This window comes from Spermophilus citellus, assembly GCF_964194105.1.
Source record: "Spermophilus citellus genome assembly, chromosome: 6".
Lineage (NCBI taxonomy): Eukaryota > Metazoa > Chordata > Mammalia > Rodentia > Sciuridae > Spermophilus > Spermophilus citellus.
This window is the reverse complement of record NC_138187.1, coordinates 125,470,521-125,490,769: the sequence shown is the minus strand read 5'-3', so window position 1 is coordinate 125,490,769 and position 20,249 is coordinate 125,470,521. Positions and strand designations below refer to the sequence as shown.

General features: G+C 39.7%; 1 protein-coding gene across 2 annotated transcripts in view; it reads right to left on the bottom strand.

Annotated features, from left to right (window-relative positions):
• Positions 1-20,249, bottom strand: part of KCNH1 (potassium voltage-gated channel subfamily H member 1) — a 371,392-nt gene that overhangs the window by 325,832 nt on the left and 25,311 nt on the right. For both annotated transcript variants that reach the window (XM_081298846.1, XM_081298847.1), the window contains exons 3-4: positions 18,366-18,472; positions 6,961-7,089 (exon numbers count right to left, since the gene is read on the bottom strand). In XM_081298846.1, coding sequence (XP_081154972.1) covers positions 6,961-7,089; positions 18,366-18,472 — 236 coding nt within the window. The remainder of the gene's footprint in view (positions 1-6,960; positions 7,090-18,365; positions 18,473-20,249) is intronic.

Here is a 20,249-nt window from a genome sequence, read left to right as displayed (position 1 = left end):
AGTTTCAGGAGCTCCAAAAACCCAAATGTGTAATGTACAGCAAGTAAACAGAGCATGCAACTATTTTTGCAAGACAGCTAAAAGCAGAACTAGGCATTTTTTTAGGAGTTTAGAAACATTCAGCACCTTCCAGCAGAAATATCACCTTCCAAATTTTACCCTGGAGTGCCTTTCCAAGACAGAATCCAGATGACAATGGAATTAAGGAGAAGAATGGTTTTTAAGAATCATGATCCGGGTAAATATTTGCCAATGTGTAGCAAGATAACTAAGTCAACTGTTTTTTTTTTTTAATCTCATTCCAGAAGTACTGGGTTTTAATAAAATCTTTCATCTACTCTGATGCCATGAAGCAGAAATGGAGGACTCCTAGTGTCACTTTGAAAAGAGGTGCATAGCAGTTGGGCTGTGGGGATCTCATTAATGCTAACAGGAGAGGACAGCCCAAACTCTGCAGGGGTCTATGACATCTCTCCCAAATTTGCCATTTATTAATGCTCTCCTGGAACTGTGCTTGTGGGAAGCATGGACTAGGAATTTTCAAAAAATCTCTTTCAGAGTCAAGCTCAAAATGAAGTTGGAACTGAGTCCTTCAAAGCTTTTCAGGAAGAGAAGAAAGCATATTTTTTAATCAGGTAGAAACAATTACTCATGAAAACATTTGCCTGGGCTCTGTACCTACTCTAACACCATGATCACCACCACAGCAACCCACGCTGTGGGAATAATGATGAGAAGGAGGTAGCAGGACAGACATACCAGATCTCTCCTGGCAGGGAACTCAGGGCCCTGGACTATCAGTTGAACTACCACAAAGTTATGGAAAAAAGATTCCTGTACCTCTGGGCATTTTCCTGGACTCAACATAGCCCATTCTCTTTGGCACAGCCTTATTCTCTTTCCAAGAACATGGTGCTTTAAGGAGCTGGCTCTTAGCTGGCTGAGTGGAGTGCATGGGAAAGTGAGTGTGGGCTGGATGGGAAATGGATGGGCAGTGTGAAATTTCCAATATGTTTCTACCCAGGACAAGCAGGATAACAAAGAAACAAAGAAGTTCTCTCCCAAGTTCTCTTTCTGGACTATAGTTCATTCATTCGTTCATTCATTCATTTGTTCCTTCCTTCCTTTTTCTTGTAGTACTAGGGATTGAACCCAAGGCCTCATGCATGTTATGCAAGCACTCTACCACTCAGCTACATCCCTAGCCCTTTTTTATTTTATTTTGACACTGGATCTCTCTAAGTTGCTGAGGCAAGTCTCAACCTTGCAATTCTCCTGCCTCAGCCTCCCAAGGCACTGGGTTTACAGGTGTGTAGCCTGCACCCAGCTTTGGACTATGGTTAGCCATCATGCCTAACCAGGTGGAAGAACAGATTCATTCATTCATGAACTGATTCTATAAACATAATTATTATGTATCAAGCACAATGCTAGGTAACTGGAGACAATAAGACGAATAAGATAAATTCAGGCCTCAGGCACCATGTACTTTAGTAGGAAAGACTGACGACAAAGTTCAATAGCAGAGACAGCATGGACAGGATTGTCCAGGGAAGGCATATCTAATCCAGGCTGGAGAGTAGAGGAAGGCTTCTGGGGTGAGATAACACTAGAGGAAAACTTTGGAAGACCAGCAGGAGCTAGGTGGACTCCACTATGAAAGGAATTTCCACACAAAAGAACAACACCTACAAAAACAAGAAATCATAAAATAGAGCAAGATGCTAGTGAAGAGTAAGACATTCTACATGACTGGGTAAAAGGACACAGCTTATACGGCATGGGAGGTTGAGAGAGGGGTCTCAAGTGATGCTAAAGAGGTTTTCAGGGGCCAGGTCAGGAAGAACACAGGCAGTTAAGAACCTGGAAGATAAGTTTAAAACTTTGAACTATGTTCTGAAATCCAAGGGGGACCACTGAAGGAGTTTAAATACGAGGGGGGAGAGGCGTGCATTCTAAAAGGACAGAACTGCAGAGTGGACACTGGACTTTTTAAAAAAGGTTAACAGAAGACAGGCAGGACTCCAGGCCAGAGGTCATACAGGGCTGGGCCAATGCTGTTGTATGAGCTGGGGGACAAGGAGAGATACAAGAGCAGTGACAGAGGCACAATGAATACAACTTGGTGAACAACATTTGTAGACAATGTTTGGAGAGTGAGAGATGAGGCGATCCCTAAATTTCTGGTTGGGGTGATTGGGGTAACAGCCATTAGATGACATTAAAAACACAGGAGGAGAAGCAAACAGGTTTGGTGAAAGATAATATATACAAGTTAGACCAAGGTGCCTTTGAAACAGAACCATCAGAGGAATCATCCCTAGAGAAAGGGAACCTCCTATGGTCCAAAGAGCCAGTTGGGAAGGGATAATCCAATGGGAACCCTGCTCAGATGACCACACTTGCAGCAAGGCAGATGATCATATTCATATTCCAAAAGGAAAATAAGGCAGCAGATGTACTCTCCCCCCCAAAAAAGTCTTTCCCAGACACTGGCCTCCCCCAGCACAGCTGTCCACTCCCTCTGTTGTACCCCCCAACTTGCCTTAGACAGACTTCTATTAGACCATTGATTATCATTCATCATCCTTATTTGCTAACCTGGCTGTCCATCCTCCAAGTGGTCTCCAAATGAATAGGGACTCTACCTGAGACATTTCCTTATATCCAGCACCAAGCACAAGGATAGATGCCCAAGTGACACTCAGAAATGTGTGTACTGAATAAATGTAGACAGGGAACCAGTTTTTTTTTTCTCATTGCCCTACTTCTGTCTGGGCTTCCAACAGATATGAATTACAAAGGATACCAGCCTTTTTCAAAAACTCTATTAAAGTTTTAAGAAGTATTTCTGTGCCTCCCTCTTTCTCGGGCATTTCTGCACCCACTCCTCCTAGAGCATCCCCTTTGGGAATTCAACACTCAATCAAGCTCAAATGAAGAAACTCCTGGCCCAGGGTTCTTGCAACTCTGTCAAATGTCATGAGAGAGTTAGGCATGGGCAAGGCTGTGGGTGCTATGGGAAGACTGAAACCATTGCATGATCAGGAAAGATGAGACGGGGTGGGCATGAAGGGAAGAGGAAGAGTGAAAGAAGAAGAAGGACAGGAGGAGGAGAACACGGTGTGCAATCTAGCTAAGGTATTTCCTGGGTCCTGTCTCCCATCCTCAGGAAGCAGGACTGTTCCCTTTGCCTTGACCCCTTGACCCCTTGAAATGCTATTGCATTTCAACTTGGGTGAGCTACCCACTAGGTTACTTTATCCCATAAACCCTATATACTCTCTAGGCCAGAAGAGGAAGGTCTGGGATAAGTTAGAGTTCTAGCTTCTAAGAGAGCAAGTCTGGGGATCCCAGAAAAGATGGAAGCCAGGTTTGTCCTGAGATTTAGAGTTGCAGATTATCTTAGAGAAACTGAAGTCATAATCCAACATCCAGCAGAAAGCAGTAGACACTAGACCAGATATAAAACCAGTGTGGACCTCAGACTAATGTCCTTAAGTCTCTCATGGTCTTTTCCCTGTCAATGTGCAAATATGCCAAAACCTAGGAAGGCTTCTTCAAATAGCCGCCACTAATTCATCACTTTTCCACCACCCTAAAGGCAGACAGATAAAATGTTAGTACTGAAGGCGGAGAGGCTGTAACTTTTAACAATTACTCTGTGTCTTTCCCAAGAGTGTCTCATAAATATCCCACTTGAAGACACATGGAGAAGGGCTGGCAGCCACAGCAGCTGCCAGAACCCACATCCTCACATATTCTAAATCTTCAGCCCTTAAAAAATCTCCTCTGGAGTTTTACACTCCATTTGTTGTCCGTGTTTGCATCAAGTTTAACTCTGAATGTAAAAGTAAACATAGCTTAACTCTGAAATTATTTGGTGGATTAAGAGAGAAAACAAGAGGGAAGACCTCCTTTGGTGAGCAACAGGGGGAAAGCTCTGATTCTCTTCTATTCAATTGTCAGGCCTTTGGTTCAGAAGGGAGAGTGGGACAGAGAACACCATCTTGCAGCTCACTCCCCATTGACCTCCAAAAAAGAAAAAGCAGAAAGTAGGGAATAATGAAACCCCCAGAGCATCACAGATTCTCATTTTGGCCAGGAATTCCCACCTGTTACCAAACAGCAACCCTAGCTTGACTTTCATTTCCTGTTCCACACCATCCATGGGCACTGTTAGAGAGTAAGGGAATTAGTCAAAAGGTGGGCAGCAAAGGAAGGATGAAGAATTCAGGGACCTGGGTAGCTCACAAAAAGCATTCTGAGAACTGATACAACCATCAACAAAGAGAGGGCTCAGAAAGCATTCCCAAGGCCCACTACCAGCAACGGAGGCTCTGGATAGAAGTGGAATGACTTTGCATCAGATGCTAAAATATCTTACTCTCCATATCACATATTTTACCCCTCTGTGGGTTGTTTACGGGAAAATGTTAGGCACAAACTGGTTTCTTACAACACTATCAGGATGCACTCACCCTCCCCCACCCCCAAAGTTAGGCACTATATAATCAAAGAAAACAAAGGCATTTTCAAGATAATATGAGCCCAATTGACTTAAAGGACCAACCTGATGGTAGAAAACCACCTCTTGCATCTATGCCAAAGAGCAATTATTTGGGAATTCTCTGTGGTTTTAGATTATCCACCCTTCCCGTCCATCCTAAAGTGAATTTTAAATAAGCATGGGTCAGCAAGACTCTTAAGTCTCTTAATGCTGACTGAGGTGGTGTGCTGAAAACCCAGCTGGGTCAGCTGGAAATGAACCACGAAGAGCACATCCAAGAAGAAATGTCAAGCCAGAACAATCACAGTCCTGCCACATGGCAGCATATTTTCCATCTAGAGTTGATTCTTTCAGCCAGAACTAAATTTTATGGACTTACAACTAAGAAGGCCTGGCGAATTATCATGCTCTTCCATCATAAACAGGCTAATATAAAATTTGGGTTTGTCCTAAACAAACCAACAAATCAGTGTTGGCCAGGGGCACAGTGACATGACAAGTGGGAGGGCCTGGACACATCTGCCATGGCCTTCCATATGGACAGGCTTACAAAGTCATGGCTTTGAGGAGTCACTAAGCATGATCCACTAGCAAGGGGTGTGTGTGTGTGTGTGTGTGTGTGTGTGTGTGTGTGTGTATTCTAACATATTTACAAATGAAATCATGTTACTCATGTTAGCTCATTGCAGAAAGAATAGCTGACCAAAAAAATAAAAAAATACCTTGGCTAATAGGGAGTAGAATAAATGCATGTGTATGTGCATATGCTTGAATGAGTGTATCAAGATTCTTAAAATCAACAAAATGCATCACTGAGACAGGTTAAATGAGGTAGAGTATATGATTCCTGGAAAATAAACCTAAGTGAGTCTCACTATATCACTCTGATTTATATCACTTCTTTCAGGTTTTATGAGAATCAAATGTAGACACTCACATGGAAGGTAAGTAGTATTCTCCATAAGATATGCCTTTTCTATTAAATAATACCTACACATCACTTAAAAATGTTCCAGCAGGGATGAAAAGAAAGCACTTTGACTTGGCCAAATCACATATTTTAAATTTTTAAGAGAAAACTTGCAAAATTAAATGTCAAAATATCAGATTGCCTTTAAACAATTATTTATGAGCTTATCAGGTTAAAAAAAGCAAACAGTCTTTCTATTTGGTGACATGATAACAATAAGTGAGTCTATGACCACTTAGTACTTAATGTACTGAGGAATATTCAAATCAGAAACTAGAAATTGGGCAACCACAAACCTACAGGAAAATGGAGATGGAGACACTGGTTGAGAGATTTTGCATTTGCTAGAGTCCTAAAAACAAGAGGCAAGTAGAAATTGATTCATTGAGCTGACAGGTTTTTTTTTTTTAAGGATACATTGGTATACACAGTATTATGCTCCCAACTCCACAAATGTGAGTGTCTAAATGTGCCAGAATTTTAAATGCTCTCAGGCCCTGAAAGAATATCCACATAATGTTTTTTTATTTCCTCCTGTAATGCCCACTTAACAATGAGACTACTGCCATATCCAGAATAATATGCCCCAGTTTGATGCTTGACTCTCATCCCTCTGCTCAGCTCAGGAGACCACAGGAGAAGAGTTTTCAGGTAGAGCTGGAAAATCAACCATAGAGTCAGGTAGTCCCGTCACATGAAATAGCTTCCAGTCTGTTGGTTACCTCCAGTGCGAGCTGTGGAGGAGGGAGGTGCTATAGCACTCCCTGATCCCAAGCCTGTGGGAACAGCATGATATCTTTTGTTGATCCCATGAGCTGGACCTCTTCAGGGATAAGATGGTTTCAAAAAATCGGCCATCTCCTTTTCTAGGCCTCCAACGTAATTCAAACAACCCATGCATACAATATAAACAAAATCTGTGGTCTCGAGCTGATTTAATGACCCCTTTGAAAACGTTCCTCAACACCCTGACCTCATAATGCCATGTTCCAAAATGAATTAACTGGCCACAGACTTAATTCAATTGATCACAGAAGTAAAGATGTGCTAACATCAGGTGCAACAATCCTAAAGTGCTAGAATTCAGTCAAATCTAAGGAAATCTGTATATAAATCAGAATATAGACTTGGACTGTCCCATTTGGTTGACTGACATTTGTCATGTTAAAACCTAAAAAGATTCTGATGATACTGGGTTTGTCAATTGCTTTCTTCTGTCTAATCATAATCGGAAAGAGTTCATTCTAGAAGGTATGAAATTGATCAAATACTTCACTTGAAACAATTTTTCCTCTCTCTTTCTTTCCCCAATACATTGTAGAATGGCACAGTACTTTACTAGACACAAATTAAAGTTTAAATCTTGATCTTTGTGCAGAGATTGCCTTGACAACCTCAAATTCTCTGTAGCAAAAGTTACACTCAAGGCGAGAAAATAAAGAAAGGTATAAATGTATTTGTACAAATCAGAATTACAAACCTTTACATGAATCATCCTCAATCGGCTGTTTGAAAGCAGTTATGTCACTGAAAGTGCAAAGAAATAAAACCACTTTATCCTGTTCGTTTCGAATTGGAGCAATTTTCACAAAGAACCACACAGGTGTCCCTGAAAGGAATATTAAAAGGTTGGTCAGTAATTTGCATTCTCATTTGAGGGACTATGGAAGCAAAGACTTAGGAATAAATAGGTACAAATATTAATTCATTTTTTAAATGGTCTCATTCCTTCAGGTACTGATGTATTACACCATTAATTCTTTCCTTGCTGGAATAAAATCTTTCTTAGTGACAACACAGTGGGGATTTTCTTCTGGTCAAATAACTTTGTAAGTACAAATCTCTTAACCCTTGTAAAACAGGAAATAGGTTGAAAACCTCATCTGATCATAGAGAAGAAACTTAGTAAGGAGACCTAACTACTTACCTTAGACCACATAGGAGACATTAAAGAGTGCAGGCCAAGAAGGGTATTGCCAACCATGGCCTGCAGACCCTACAAACTTGAATTTCAAACTCTGTCCATTGCTAAGGGGCCCCAGGGTCAAAGTCCAGTTTGCAAATCCATCAACTTTGCTCACATTATTCAATCACGGGTTAGAAACTATATTTCTAAGTTCTTCTCCCTAAAATAAAAATCCCAAAGGTTCACTATGATGGCAAGTGACAAGAAATTGAAGAAGGAAAGGAAGACCATGATGATTTCCCTAGCAAAGTCTCCCAGAAAGGAAAGATTACAAGTTGGACTATGATCATATTAGTGCCTTAGTGAATGTTGAAAATTCAATCCTTGTTCCTGAGCTAATATGGGGATAAACAATCTCTTCTTCTTTATGCCCATAGCCATAGAAGGAGATGGGCAGAGTTCATTTCACTGACTTCTTAGACAGGCACTCTGTCAGGTAGCTATGATCAAGTATCTTCATAGTGCTTCTCTTGCTTCAAAAAAAAAATAGGAAAAATAAACCCTTTCTATCCATAGAGGACAACACAGCAAGAAGCACCAATATATTCTGTGATACTCAATTAAATAAGACACAGAGCCGTGGTATGTTCCTCCCTATCTAATTCCTGCATCCAAGTTCCCAAAATAGCATCTGGCATATAAGATGAAATTAGTAACTATTTGTTGAATTTGTATACAAGAGATAATATCTGACATACTATTTATTTCAATTTTCAAATTAAAGCCTAGTAATATTTCCCCATGATGTTAAGTGTTAGAGAGTTTCCTGTGTTCCAGGCATTGTGCTAACATTTCCCATAGATTATTTCATAGTATGAGATACAGAACAGACAACTCATTGAATCTTGGAGATGAAAATAGACACCCTGAAGGTTTCCTGAACTTCTCTGACTATAACTAGCTTACAGATTTGGATATACCATTTATTCATAAGGAAGTATGAATAACCCTAAAATGTATAAAGAGGCAGAAAATAGATCCAATGGAAATGTATTCTCTTAAATCTTGATTGTGTGTGTGTGTGTGTGTGTGTGTGTGTATTCATTCATGGTTGCCTTAAATCTTCTTTCATTTTTCTTTGCATAATTTTAGCTGTCAGTTACTAGGGGTTCTGTGACAACCAAGAGACTGTAATGTCATTGTAAGAAAAACATGTTTTGAAAGAAAAAATCTACCATATAAAAATTACACATGGCATTTCAAGATCAAAAACAAAACATATGACCTTTGAATTATTTACTGTTCTTGGAAGGTCTGTTATTATTTCTCCCAGTCCCCTCCTCAGAATCTGTGGGATTTTAAACCATTTTCAAAAAAGCAACAGAAAGCCCAAAAGAAAGCATCATGGCAATTGAGCCCACACACTCACAGCTTTCAGTTGTATCCTAGCTGGTAAAACAAAAAGGAAACAAACCAGAAAACCATTTTCTTTTTGTTTCAAAAATTTTTAGGTAGTTATTTTTCAGATGAAAACACTTCTAATTTATCAAACTAGTAACAAGTCCAATGAGAGAAGCACCACTCATCATGTCTAATACCAAGAGCGTCATCTTGCTAAAGTCCCCAGTACCGTCCCCTTCTCAGATGAAGTCAGATGGCCCATCTACTGCGTGACACCACACCATCTGGCCAGATGCCCAGGAACTTGTTCAGTTGGAACTATTCCATCTAAATCTTCATATTTCAGCTATTGCAGTCGATGATGCTAACCCACATCTCTGAGATCTTGAACGCCACCATATTAGCCATTTTAGCAGGCCTTTTTCATTTTTCCACAGTTCAAGTTCATCACGAACTCTACCCAGTTCAACAGGTCAATCTGTTCACATTGTATGCCTCTCTCCATGAAAGTGTGCCCATTGCCTTTTCCAGGAATGTTCCCTGATTAAACATGTACTACTCTGATCATTCCACTTTCATGTCTAAAAATATATCTAGTACCCAAAATTCATAAAATTGGTATGTATTGCCATAGAGTTCAATTTGAGTTCATCAAGGGGGCTTGTTGAGGGTAGGAATTTCCTTTTCTTTGATAGGGTATTTCCCTGTGGAGGGCGGGGGACATCTTTGAATGTAACACTCAAGTCTTTTCCCGTGGACTTGGAAAGAACTGGACATGTAACTCAGAACAGCATGCTCCCCCATGCTATACATGTTAGGGGGAAAAGCAAGGGGCAGCGGTGATAGCTAGTGGGAGGAGAAGCCTGCAGTTCTCCAGTGCTACCTGAGACAGGTGGGTAATTAAGATTGAAGGGTTCACTTTTAGAAACTCTCTTGCTCATAGATATAAACTGTGCTCTCCAGGATCAGCTTTATTTGTCACAAAAGTGATATTTCAACCTCTGTTTGCCTGATCCTGATGGGTTCTGACATGTGCAGGGTGCTCCTATGTATTGACGACCCTCCCCCCGCAAAAAAAAAAAACAAACTTAACACCTAGGGACTGTTTCTTTAAATATATCATAATCCACTCCAAGAGCAGAGTCCTGAACTATTTTCTCTCTTACCACCTTGTACCCCTATCAAAGGGCATCTAATATAGTTAGTTATACACAGGGTCATGTGAGGTCATTGCATTGCTCAACTCCAGGGAGTGCCATTATGGAGCTGTTCAACATCCTTGGCAGGATGGGTGCTCTAGAAATACTTGCTGAGTTTCCAAGACATAAATCCTATTTCCAGTGTCCTCACAGTCATTCAGATCTGCCTTCACCCCAAATTATCACCATCCAAACAATCTAGGAAAGTAAGCAGAATACATATATGTGCACCTCTGGAATTCCTTCCCTCTTAAAAAAGTATTTTTATCTAATGAAATATTACTCAAAGTCTCAATATATGAAACAGTTTCTTCAAGTGAAACTGAAGCCAGCAGACACTGGGACAGGTGGCCTCCCAGGGTCCTTCTCAGAGCCAGGATCCTGCAGCAGGAGCCATTCCATTGAAATATTAGAGAGGCAATAAATGTACATTCACATACATACATAAGAAGAATCGGGGAGGAGATTAAAATTCTGCCTCCTCACTCAAGTGTCCACTGTGAAAAATAGAAAGACAAGCATTTGATACCTTGTTTCTGCAAAAATGACAAAAGGGCAAGTGATGGACCCTTGCAGTGTACATACTCAGGAACAATAGGGCATCAGACACCCCTGCTGACGGCCAGGGCAGCTGTGCTAGGAGAAAGGCTCTTTCCTGGCTGAGGATGCCTAGTGGGAAGGAAAGTCCAGATCAAACACCTGTTCCTAGTCACTCTCATTCTCATCCCTTATTAATAACGGAAGTTCCCACGGGGTGCCGTGAACACATGCAATCCCAGAGGCTCCGGAAGTTGAGGCAGGAGGATTGCAAGTTCAAAGCCAGCCTCAGTGGCTTAGCAAGGCTCTAAACAACTCAGTGAGACCCTGTCTCTAAGTAAAATATGTTTAAAAAGGGCTGGGGATGTGGCTCCTGGGTTCAATCCCTGGTACCAAAATAATAATAATAATAATAATAATAATAATAATAATAATAATAACAGCAAGACTCAAGTGCATGAGAAAACTGGGGACCTTTGTCAATTTTCCTTCTACCCAGGGTTCCTGCTAGGTACTGTCCACAACTAGGCCTCTGGGCACCCAGACCATGTTCAATGAAACAGAAAGACAAGCACTCTTGGTTGACTCCTGGGAAGCACTGCCATTCTGATAGGTTCAAAAACTAAACTTGGGAAGGGCAGCTTGCCCCCAAAACCAGACCAATTTGTCTGGAATCAACTTTATTTAGATAAAAGACAAATGCAGAGGACGAGACAGCACAAGCAGGGGAGTAGTGGCCACTGTCTTTTAGAACATCTGATCAGGAGGTCCCAATTCCAGGGTTTGAGCTCTTTCCCTTCATTAATTGTGTGCCGTGGCCACACTGATTTCACTTCTCTCAACATCAGTTTCCTTGTATGAAAAATAGGGATAGTAGACCTACCTAAGATTAATTAAAAATATAAACATTTGATACATAGGTGTTTGAAACTATTACTTTCCTTTGTTCCTTCCTTTTATAATCCTCATCTAAGAGATCAAAATGCCCCATCTCCCCCTCACAAGGCTGTTTGAATGACTTAGAAAGAAACAATATCTCAAAGTGTTAATGAAATTCTGAAGCTGCCTCTGCCTGTTCTGAGAGAAGAGAGCCAGTCCCAAGGATAGTAAGGAGAAAGCTGAGAAAATCAATTCTTCAGCCTCAATGTAATTAAAGAGCATAAAACAAAACCTAAATAAATGTTACATTGTAGATGAAAAGATTCAATTTTCTAAGATGTCAAACTTTCCCCATTTAATATATAAATCTAATGCACTATCATTTGAAATCTTTATTGGGCTTTCATGTTTTTCTCAGAGTTTGATGAATTGAAATTCAACATAAATAGAAAAATTAAGGTGTGAGCATGGCCAAGAAATCTTTGAAATTTTTAGAAAAAAAATAATGACAGGGACTATTACAGCATTTCAGAGTTACTGGAACTGTTCCCAAAACAAACAACAACAACAAAAAATAATATTTATTAAAGATTTACACATTGTGTCTTACTTCTCACAACTCTTCTAAGGTGAAATAGCTACTACAATATCGTCCCCATTATGCATACAGAGAACCCAAGTGGACAAGTCTCTGAACCAAATTCAAATAGATAATAAACTACAAAAAAATTCCTGGAAAATGAGGGGATGGAAATAAACCAATGTTTAGATGAGAATTTGCATATAAAGAAGAGGCCATTTCAAATCAGAAAGGAAGGACTGTGTTATTTAGTAAACAGTATCAGGACAACTGCCTAAACAATGTGGAAAATAAATTAAGTCAGAATGCAAAATTCACATGATATATGAAAACAAATTTCAAATGGCATTAGCCCTAAACATTTTAACACAGCTATTGTGGTATAGAAGGAAAAAAAGGAAGAGCATTTTTATTGCTTACGTAAGGAGAAGAGCTTCCGAAGTATTATATAAAACTCAGAACCATAAAGGAAAATACTGCCATTAGAGTTTTGACCTTCTATGTGATTAAAAAGCTTCTGTTTAAAAACAATGTTAAAAGAAAAAAATGTTAATGGGGAAAATATTTTTCAATATGTGTATGATTTTGGACCAATATCCATTTTATACAAACGACTCCTACAGAATAGATAAAAGACAAGCCACTAGGAAAATAGGCAAATATGGTTGCTATACCTGTTAGATTTGTCCCCACAGTTAGTCTGCAATCTCCTCAAAGGTAGAGGCAGTTGCTCATGTCTGTATCTCCGAACCCCAGAGGGTCTAACCCAGTGTCAAGGTGATCAATAAGCAGGTGGCCAAAAGATTCTCCACTAGGTACTGGCTCAGCAGAACTGCTGTGAGCTGCCTTTCCCTGGGCTTCTCTTACTGGGAAGCTGACCAGAGCTCCCAAATGCTAGGCCTCCAGCCATTCGAATAGAATGCAGAGAGTATTGTCCAGAGGGTATGCTGCTTTTATCAGGCCAGATACTTTTTGATTTTCTTGTTGGAAAATGGAATACCCGGGCTAGGGCTGTAGCTCAGTGGCAGAGTGCTTACCTCACACGTGTGAGGCACTGGGTTTGATCCTCAGCACCAAGTAAAAATAAATAAATAAAAATATTGTGCCCATTTACAACTAAAAAAAGATAAAGAAAATAGAAAACTAATTATCAGGTACAAGAGTGATCCCATAAATATTCACTGAATTAGTTCATTAATGATGTCTGGCAGCAGTGTAAGAAAGTCATATAGCCTACTGAATATGAGGTAAGTAACTTACAGAAATGACGGGTTTTCAACTGACCAATAGATAGGAACCTATCAAATAATCCATCTTTCAAGATACATAGTACTTTCCCACATACTCATTCCACATCACATCATGAAACCATTTGCTACTACTCCCAACTCACCCAAAATGTTGGACAAACATCAATGTTTATCAATAAAAGACCTTTGTAAATACTAAAGAATGTCCTTGAAAATACTAAAGAATGAAAATGGGGAGGGGAATAAAAACAAATTATTAAGAGCTTATAAAAAACCCATAAGAAAATCACTTGTATTAAAACAGAACATATGACAAAGAATCTAAACAATTAACATTTTAAAAAGTAATCTTAAATGGATTGGAAAGAAGAAAAAAATATTCCAATCTCATTAGCATTAAAAACTTATTGAACAAAAAAAGTTAACTGTGGGCAATTTGATAATTTAAAAATTATACTATTCAAACCAGTGAGGTGCCGTGAGCCAGACCCATTCTGCATGTGAACTTGGAAATGGACAGCTGCTTGATAAAATGTCTCAGGAACCTGTGTCTTTGATGCAGCAATTCTCAACCTCTAGGAATTATTTCACAATGTCAATGAAATACCTTTGACATTTAGTTAAGCATTGTTTTTTGTTTTGTTTTTGTTTTTTGGTACCAGGGACTGAACCCAGGGGTACTTAACCACTGAGTCACATCCGCAGTCCTTTTTATTTTCTACTTTGAGACAAGTTCTCTATGAGTGGCTTAGGACCTCACTAAATTGCTGGAGGCTGGCTTTGGACTCATGGTCCTCCTGCCTCAGCCTTCTGAGTTCCTGGGATTATAGATGTGACCCACCACACCTGGCTAGAATTGTTTTTAATAATGAAAACTTAAAGCCTCATAAGTGTCCAGCAATAGAGGAAGCTGTAAGAAAATTCTTTCTAAATTATTTTATAAGAAATTTAATGGAAATATTTTGCAACAAAAGATAAATAAATCTATGATTTTTAATTGTGTATACATGTCCAAATCTCAGCCAAAAAGTAATGGGGAAACACGTCAAGAAATTCATATTATAATAGTATTTCTCTGAGTTTTTTGGGTTCTTTTCTTTGGGGTGTCCTCCATGATAAAAATGCATTAATTTAAAAAGAGAGCAAAATAAACATTATTTTAGATGGAAACATTTTACTTCTTAAAGTCTCAACAGTATAGACTTTTCCCTCATGGGAATCAACGCTGCTTTAAAGGGCTGAAAGTTTCACTCTATTGATAAACTAGAAGTTTGAAAGCAGAAGCAAACTCTCCTCCACAGAGGTGAAGGGAAACACAAGGCCCTCCTCCCCTCTGAGGACCCATTCCTACTCCCCTTCGCTCCTCCTCTGGTGGTGGTGTTGGGCAGAGAAGGCCCACCCTCTGCTCAGGCCTTGGCTCAGTGCCCTCACTTTAAATCATGTAATTTTTTTTTTCCATTCATCTGATTCTTGGTAACTCTTGGGTTCCTTTCAAACTCACTCAACATTCACAGTTGCCTTCAAGCTGGTCACTAGATAGCAGCATGATTTGCCTCAGGCCAGAAAATGGTTTCCTAATTGGAAGTCCTGGGTTCCCACTTCCTGGCGTCTGCCTGGGGCTCAGCAATGAGGGAAGAGCCAGTCCCTGGGAACCACCAAAAAGTCCCTACTCCCCATCTCTTCTCATTGTCCCCCTGGGACAGCTCTCCACTTCATGTCTCTTCCACTGACTTGGCCACAGTCATCTTGTCACCAGGTAACTCCTAATGACTCCTCTAACTCCTGTCTAATCCTACCATCTAACTGGCGCCATCTTTCTAAAATAAAATCTCATGACCCCTCGAAACCTGGCACCCCTACCATCTTGCCCATCACTACTGCTCTTGATACAGATTCTAAAAACAGTAACTTGACCCTTCCTAACTTCTTGGATATCACTAGTTTCCCCTCACTTATGTATGTATGTATTTACTCCATGAATTTTGATGGAGCACTTTCTAAGTGTCAGGCACCGCACTAGATACAAGAGAGAGAGTCACGAAAGGTACACATCAAGTAGTCAAGGAAGTCAGTCTTCACTGGAGTTGCTTTCTGTCCTGGCTCCTCAAGAGTGTGACTGTAGACTAGTAGCATCAGCATCGCCTGGGAGCAGAACCTCACACCCTTCTTCAGACTCGCTGCATAGACATTTGCATTTCTATTCACAGGTGAGTCCCTGTGTAGGTCAAATCTGAGAAGCATTGCTCTGCAACTCTGGAGCCCTCAGTCCTCCTTCTCTCCCTTGCTGTCCTCTACACATGCATTTAACTAGCCAGGGATATTCCTTGCCCTGTTCTTTGCCCAACTCCCATCTTCCCTTCAATTTCTGCAATGATTTCATGTCTTCTAAGAAGACTTCCTTCCCTGACCTCCTAAGTTAGGGTTAAGGGACCCACCTACGTAGTGTCTCCATCAAAATATTTATGGCTCTGTGTTGTGGAGACTGCCACCACCCCTACAAATGCTGCAAGAGCAGACATTGCATCTCTTTTCATACCTGTATCCCTAGCAGCAAGGCCCGTATTTGATGTAGCTGGTCAATAAAAAGCTGTTGAAAGAAACAAGAGTCCAGTGCAACTGTATAACTCCCAGGCTTAACAAATAATGTAAAGTTTCTAAATTTCTCAGGAGAGGGTGGGACTTGGAGGGGGTTGGGGGACAGTGATCATACTCCTAGAAAGAAATCATTTCCTTATTTTCATGTCTCATATCCTCAATTTCTTGCCCAAGGCGTTATGTACAGGGTTAACCTTGTATGGAACTTCTGTTGGCCCAGTAGATGTCTCTGTGTAAATCACAGAGAAACTCCTTCCTACCATAGATGCAATTTCAGACCAGGGCATGTAGAAGACTCAGCAAGCAAATGACAAGCTGATTTCTTGTTGGCCCCAGGCAGGGGGTAGCCTTTATAACTATATGTGGTGGCCTGCCTTGTCCCACAATTAGACTGGGAAGAAAGGGCACGGAGTGAACACTGAACGTCAGGCCCCAGCACTACATGACCTCAGACGAAAAATTTAACTTTCACCATACCTACTTCACAGGGCTTAGAGAATCAATAATGTTAAAATAGGATCAAATCATACCTTACATAAAGTTTAATTTCTAAAATTAAAGGCTATATTTTAAAAATGGGTATAACCATAATTACTCTTAAAACATCTTAATATCCATAGAGTCCTGTGCCCAGGTCAATGTGCCACTTTGGAGGTCGTCACTTACCACTCAATAAACCTACCACAACCTCCAGGGAGAGGAGAGATGTCGACTCTTCAGTAACCCATAAGTTGGACTAATTGGCTTATGTGGATAGTTCATGAACTAGCTGGCTTACATAGATAGTTCATGTCTATATGAAATACAGAACTTTCAATTTCACACTCATTTTCAGTACAGTAAGACACTCATCATACAGGTCCTTCAGCTCCAAGGACAGATGGAGTATGGAAGGTTCCCTTTTCCCATCTCTTACTCATACTCACCACAAGAAATGGCAAGTAAAATCACTAATGCAATTTATTTTTTTAATATTTATTTATTTTTTAATTGTAGGTGAACACAATATCTTTACTTCATTTTTACATGGTGCTAAGGATCGAAGCTAGGGCCTCACGTGTGCTAGGCAAGCACTCTACCATTGAGCCACAACCCCAGACCACTAATGCAATTTAAACTATGTTTCCCTCTCTCTTTTTGTGCCAAATACATATAGTCAGAATCTGGGCGAGTTATAGTTAGAATGCATAGTCTAATAAAGCTTGAGAACTCTCAAGTAAAATGTACATGCAAGGTATTCTTTATGTGATACACCTATCCAATCAGTGTTCTGTGTCGTGGGGAAAGTCCTACTGTGCAGTACATGGAGCTGCAGTGTAGAAAACCACCAGCTTATTCAGCTCAGGACACACATGCAGACCACATCTGCCCATGAGAAGGCTGCTGCCAGGTGCTCCTGGTGAGAGCTGCTGCTTGAGCTGTGCTCACCCAAGGGGAAAGACCGGTATGGAGCTCCTCCCCATCTTTCCCCTCTTTCCTGTTATAGCTAAAAGTGGGATAGAAACAAGATCTACTGGCTGGGGGGAAAAGCTAGAGCAGAATGAAAGCTGTGGGAACAGCCCCCTTGAATCTATTGAAGGCCATGGTTCATTTTTCAGATCAATATCTGCACAGGCCACCAAGCAAACAGTCCTCTCCGTTGCTCCAACAGTCCAGACAGGACAAAAGAGTCCCAGCTCCTTCCAGATAAAAGCAACACGTGCCCTTTGCTTTCCAGAGTGAAGAATCACTGAGACCTGAGTATACCACCAAATAAACACTTATCCTTGTGCCCATCTGGGCCATTCTGGGATGTTCTACTGAATCAAAAACCTACCAGTCAACCCTATATATAAAAACAAGACTCTACAAACAAAATAGTGTTTTAAAACAGAAACAAAGCACCATTCAACATCTCTGAAGGCCTGCTAGGACCATGTGATCACTTTCCATGCAAATTAACATAGCTATATCTCTTGACAAGAAATTTCTTAAGAGAAAAGCAAGTTTCTAGGCTATTGACCTAGAAATCTCGTTAACACACTTGATGGAAACAATAGTAACCAAAACAAACACAAATAAACAATGGATTATTATTAATACCTATCTCCTAAGGCCCTGAGAAGAACAAAATTTTATTCAGAAACTTGACTGGGCCTCTAGTGAAGTTATTACTGCTCTACAGGCACTATGGAAGATAGAAACAAAGATAAATTGAACAGTTTCTGTCCTACCATGTCCCTCCCACTTTAAGCTTAGTCTACAAGAGCCTTAAGCCAGCATCTCACCATAAGGGAACTCATACGAAGAACACTAACTCTTGTCAGCAAAATAGATGAAGAAGTCTTAACAGGTTAATGACAAGAACTTCATCAAATGTTCCTGTGAGGAGAAGTATAACTGATCAATCATATATTTATCCCAATATATACAATGATTTCAAGTAATTGCATTCACTTGATGGGAAAGAAGAAAAACCAAGACAGCAATAGAGGAGAAGGAGAGATTTTGCTATTTCAAGCACATAAAGATATGGTTGAGAATGGTTTGAATACTCACTGTTCTTCTTGTACATCAGAATTTCAAAGGAATTCATCTCATAGTTCTCAAAGGTTTGCCGCACCTTTTCAATTGTGTCTTTATCAGTCAGCTCCCCATACATAAAACTGCAAATCAACCAAAGAACTCCAGTTAGCAAATCAACAGGTATTTATTATTCTATGAGCACATGTTAAATATCTGTTCTGTACCCCAGCTCTGTGCTAGGCACTGTGATGTGCACATGTATGCAAAAACATTTGTTGGATTAAAAAGACTTAGTGATTTAGACCAAGGAAAGGGATAGCTGGGTCAAATGGTGGTTCCATTCCCAATTTTCCAAGAAATCTCCATACTGCTTTCCATATTGGCTGCACCAATTTGCAGTCCCACCAGCAATGTATGAGTGTGCCTTTTCCCCCACATCCTCACCAACACTTATTGTTGTTTGTCTTCATCATAGCTGCCAGTCTGACTGGAGTGAGATGAAATCTTAGAGTGATTCTGATTTGCATTTCTCTAATTGCTAGCAATGATGAACATTTTTTCATATATTTGTTGTATATCATCTTCTGAGAAGTGTCTTTTCAGGTCCTTGGCCCATTTATTAATTGGGATATTTGTTTTTTGGTTTTGGGGGTTTTTTTGTTGTTGTTTTTGGGGGGTTTTCTTGGTGCTTAGCTTTTAGAGTTCTTTATATACCCTAGAGATTAGTGCTCTATCTAATGTGTGAGCGGTAAAATTTGCTCCCAAGATGTAGGCTGTCTATTCACCTTACAGATTGTTTCTTCTGCTGAGAAGAAACTTTTTAGTTTGAATCCATCCCCCATTTATTGATTCTTAATTTTAATTCTTGCACTATAGGAGTCTTATTAAGGAAGTTGGGGCCTAATCCCACATGATGGAAATTAGGGCCTACTTTTTTTTTTTCTATTAGACACAGGGTCTCTGGTTTTATTCCTAGGTCCTTGATCCATTTTGAGGTGAGTTTTGTGCATGTTGAGAGATACGGGTTTAATTTCATTTTGTTGCATATATAAGTCTCTGTTTTTAAGTTGTTCTCTTTTCCTACATACCAAGAAAAGAGAATACTAACTTTGTTAAACTATCTTTTAAAAGAAGAATAGATCAATACTAAATTAGCCCTACCTGAGAACAAGAGATTTTCTCTTTTTTCTCTTTCTGAGTTAATTTTCTAGATATATGATCATCATTTAAGTGAAATGATAGTATATATGCTAGCAATTTCCTTCCCAAAGTAACATAAATTACTGCAAAATTGAGTCTTCATATAGATGAAATGCTGTAATTACACCCAGTTTTTACTAGTCTTAGGTACTCTTTCAAGCAGGGTAGATGTAAGTTTCCCTTACCTGAACATTAGATTGCAAATATCTACCATATAGGAAATAAGCCAAAGAGGTTCCTGAGTTATTAGGAATATAGCTAGCACAGAGGTTTATTTATTCCTATAGAAGGGACCAGCCAGGTAATTAAATAAATTGTTTTGAATTATGTATAAAAGTTTGCTAAATTAGCAAGATATTTTATTTGATTTTTTGAAAGTGTAATCCCCAATAAGAAGAAAGAAAGGTAAGGAAAAGCTGTTCAATTTACACCAAAAAAATGAAGGTAATCTTCTCAATTTATTGATTATATACATGAAGTACAGATGCAATGTAGATGAAGGTATGCAGATATATAGGTACTTAAGAGGAAACCATCACAGAAAGAATATAACAGCATTCTATTGCATTTCGAGTCATAATTTCTAAACCTCTGAACAGTAGGGAAAAAAATCTTAAATTTTCCATTGCTCAGTCGTCACAGTATAAAATTTAAGAAAATTAAAATGTTTCCAAACATTTAATGTTTTCACCAAACTTGTTATTTGTCTGATTTAAT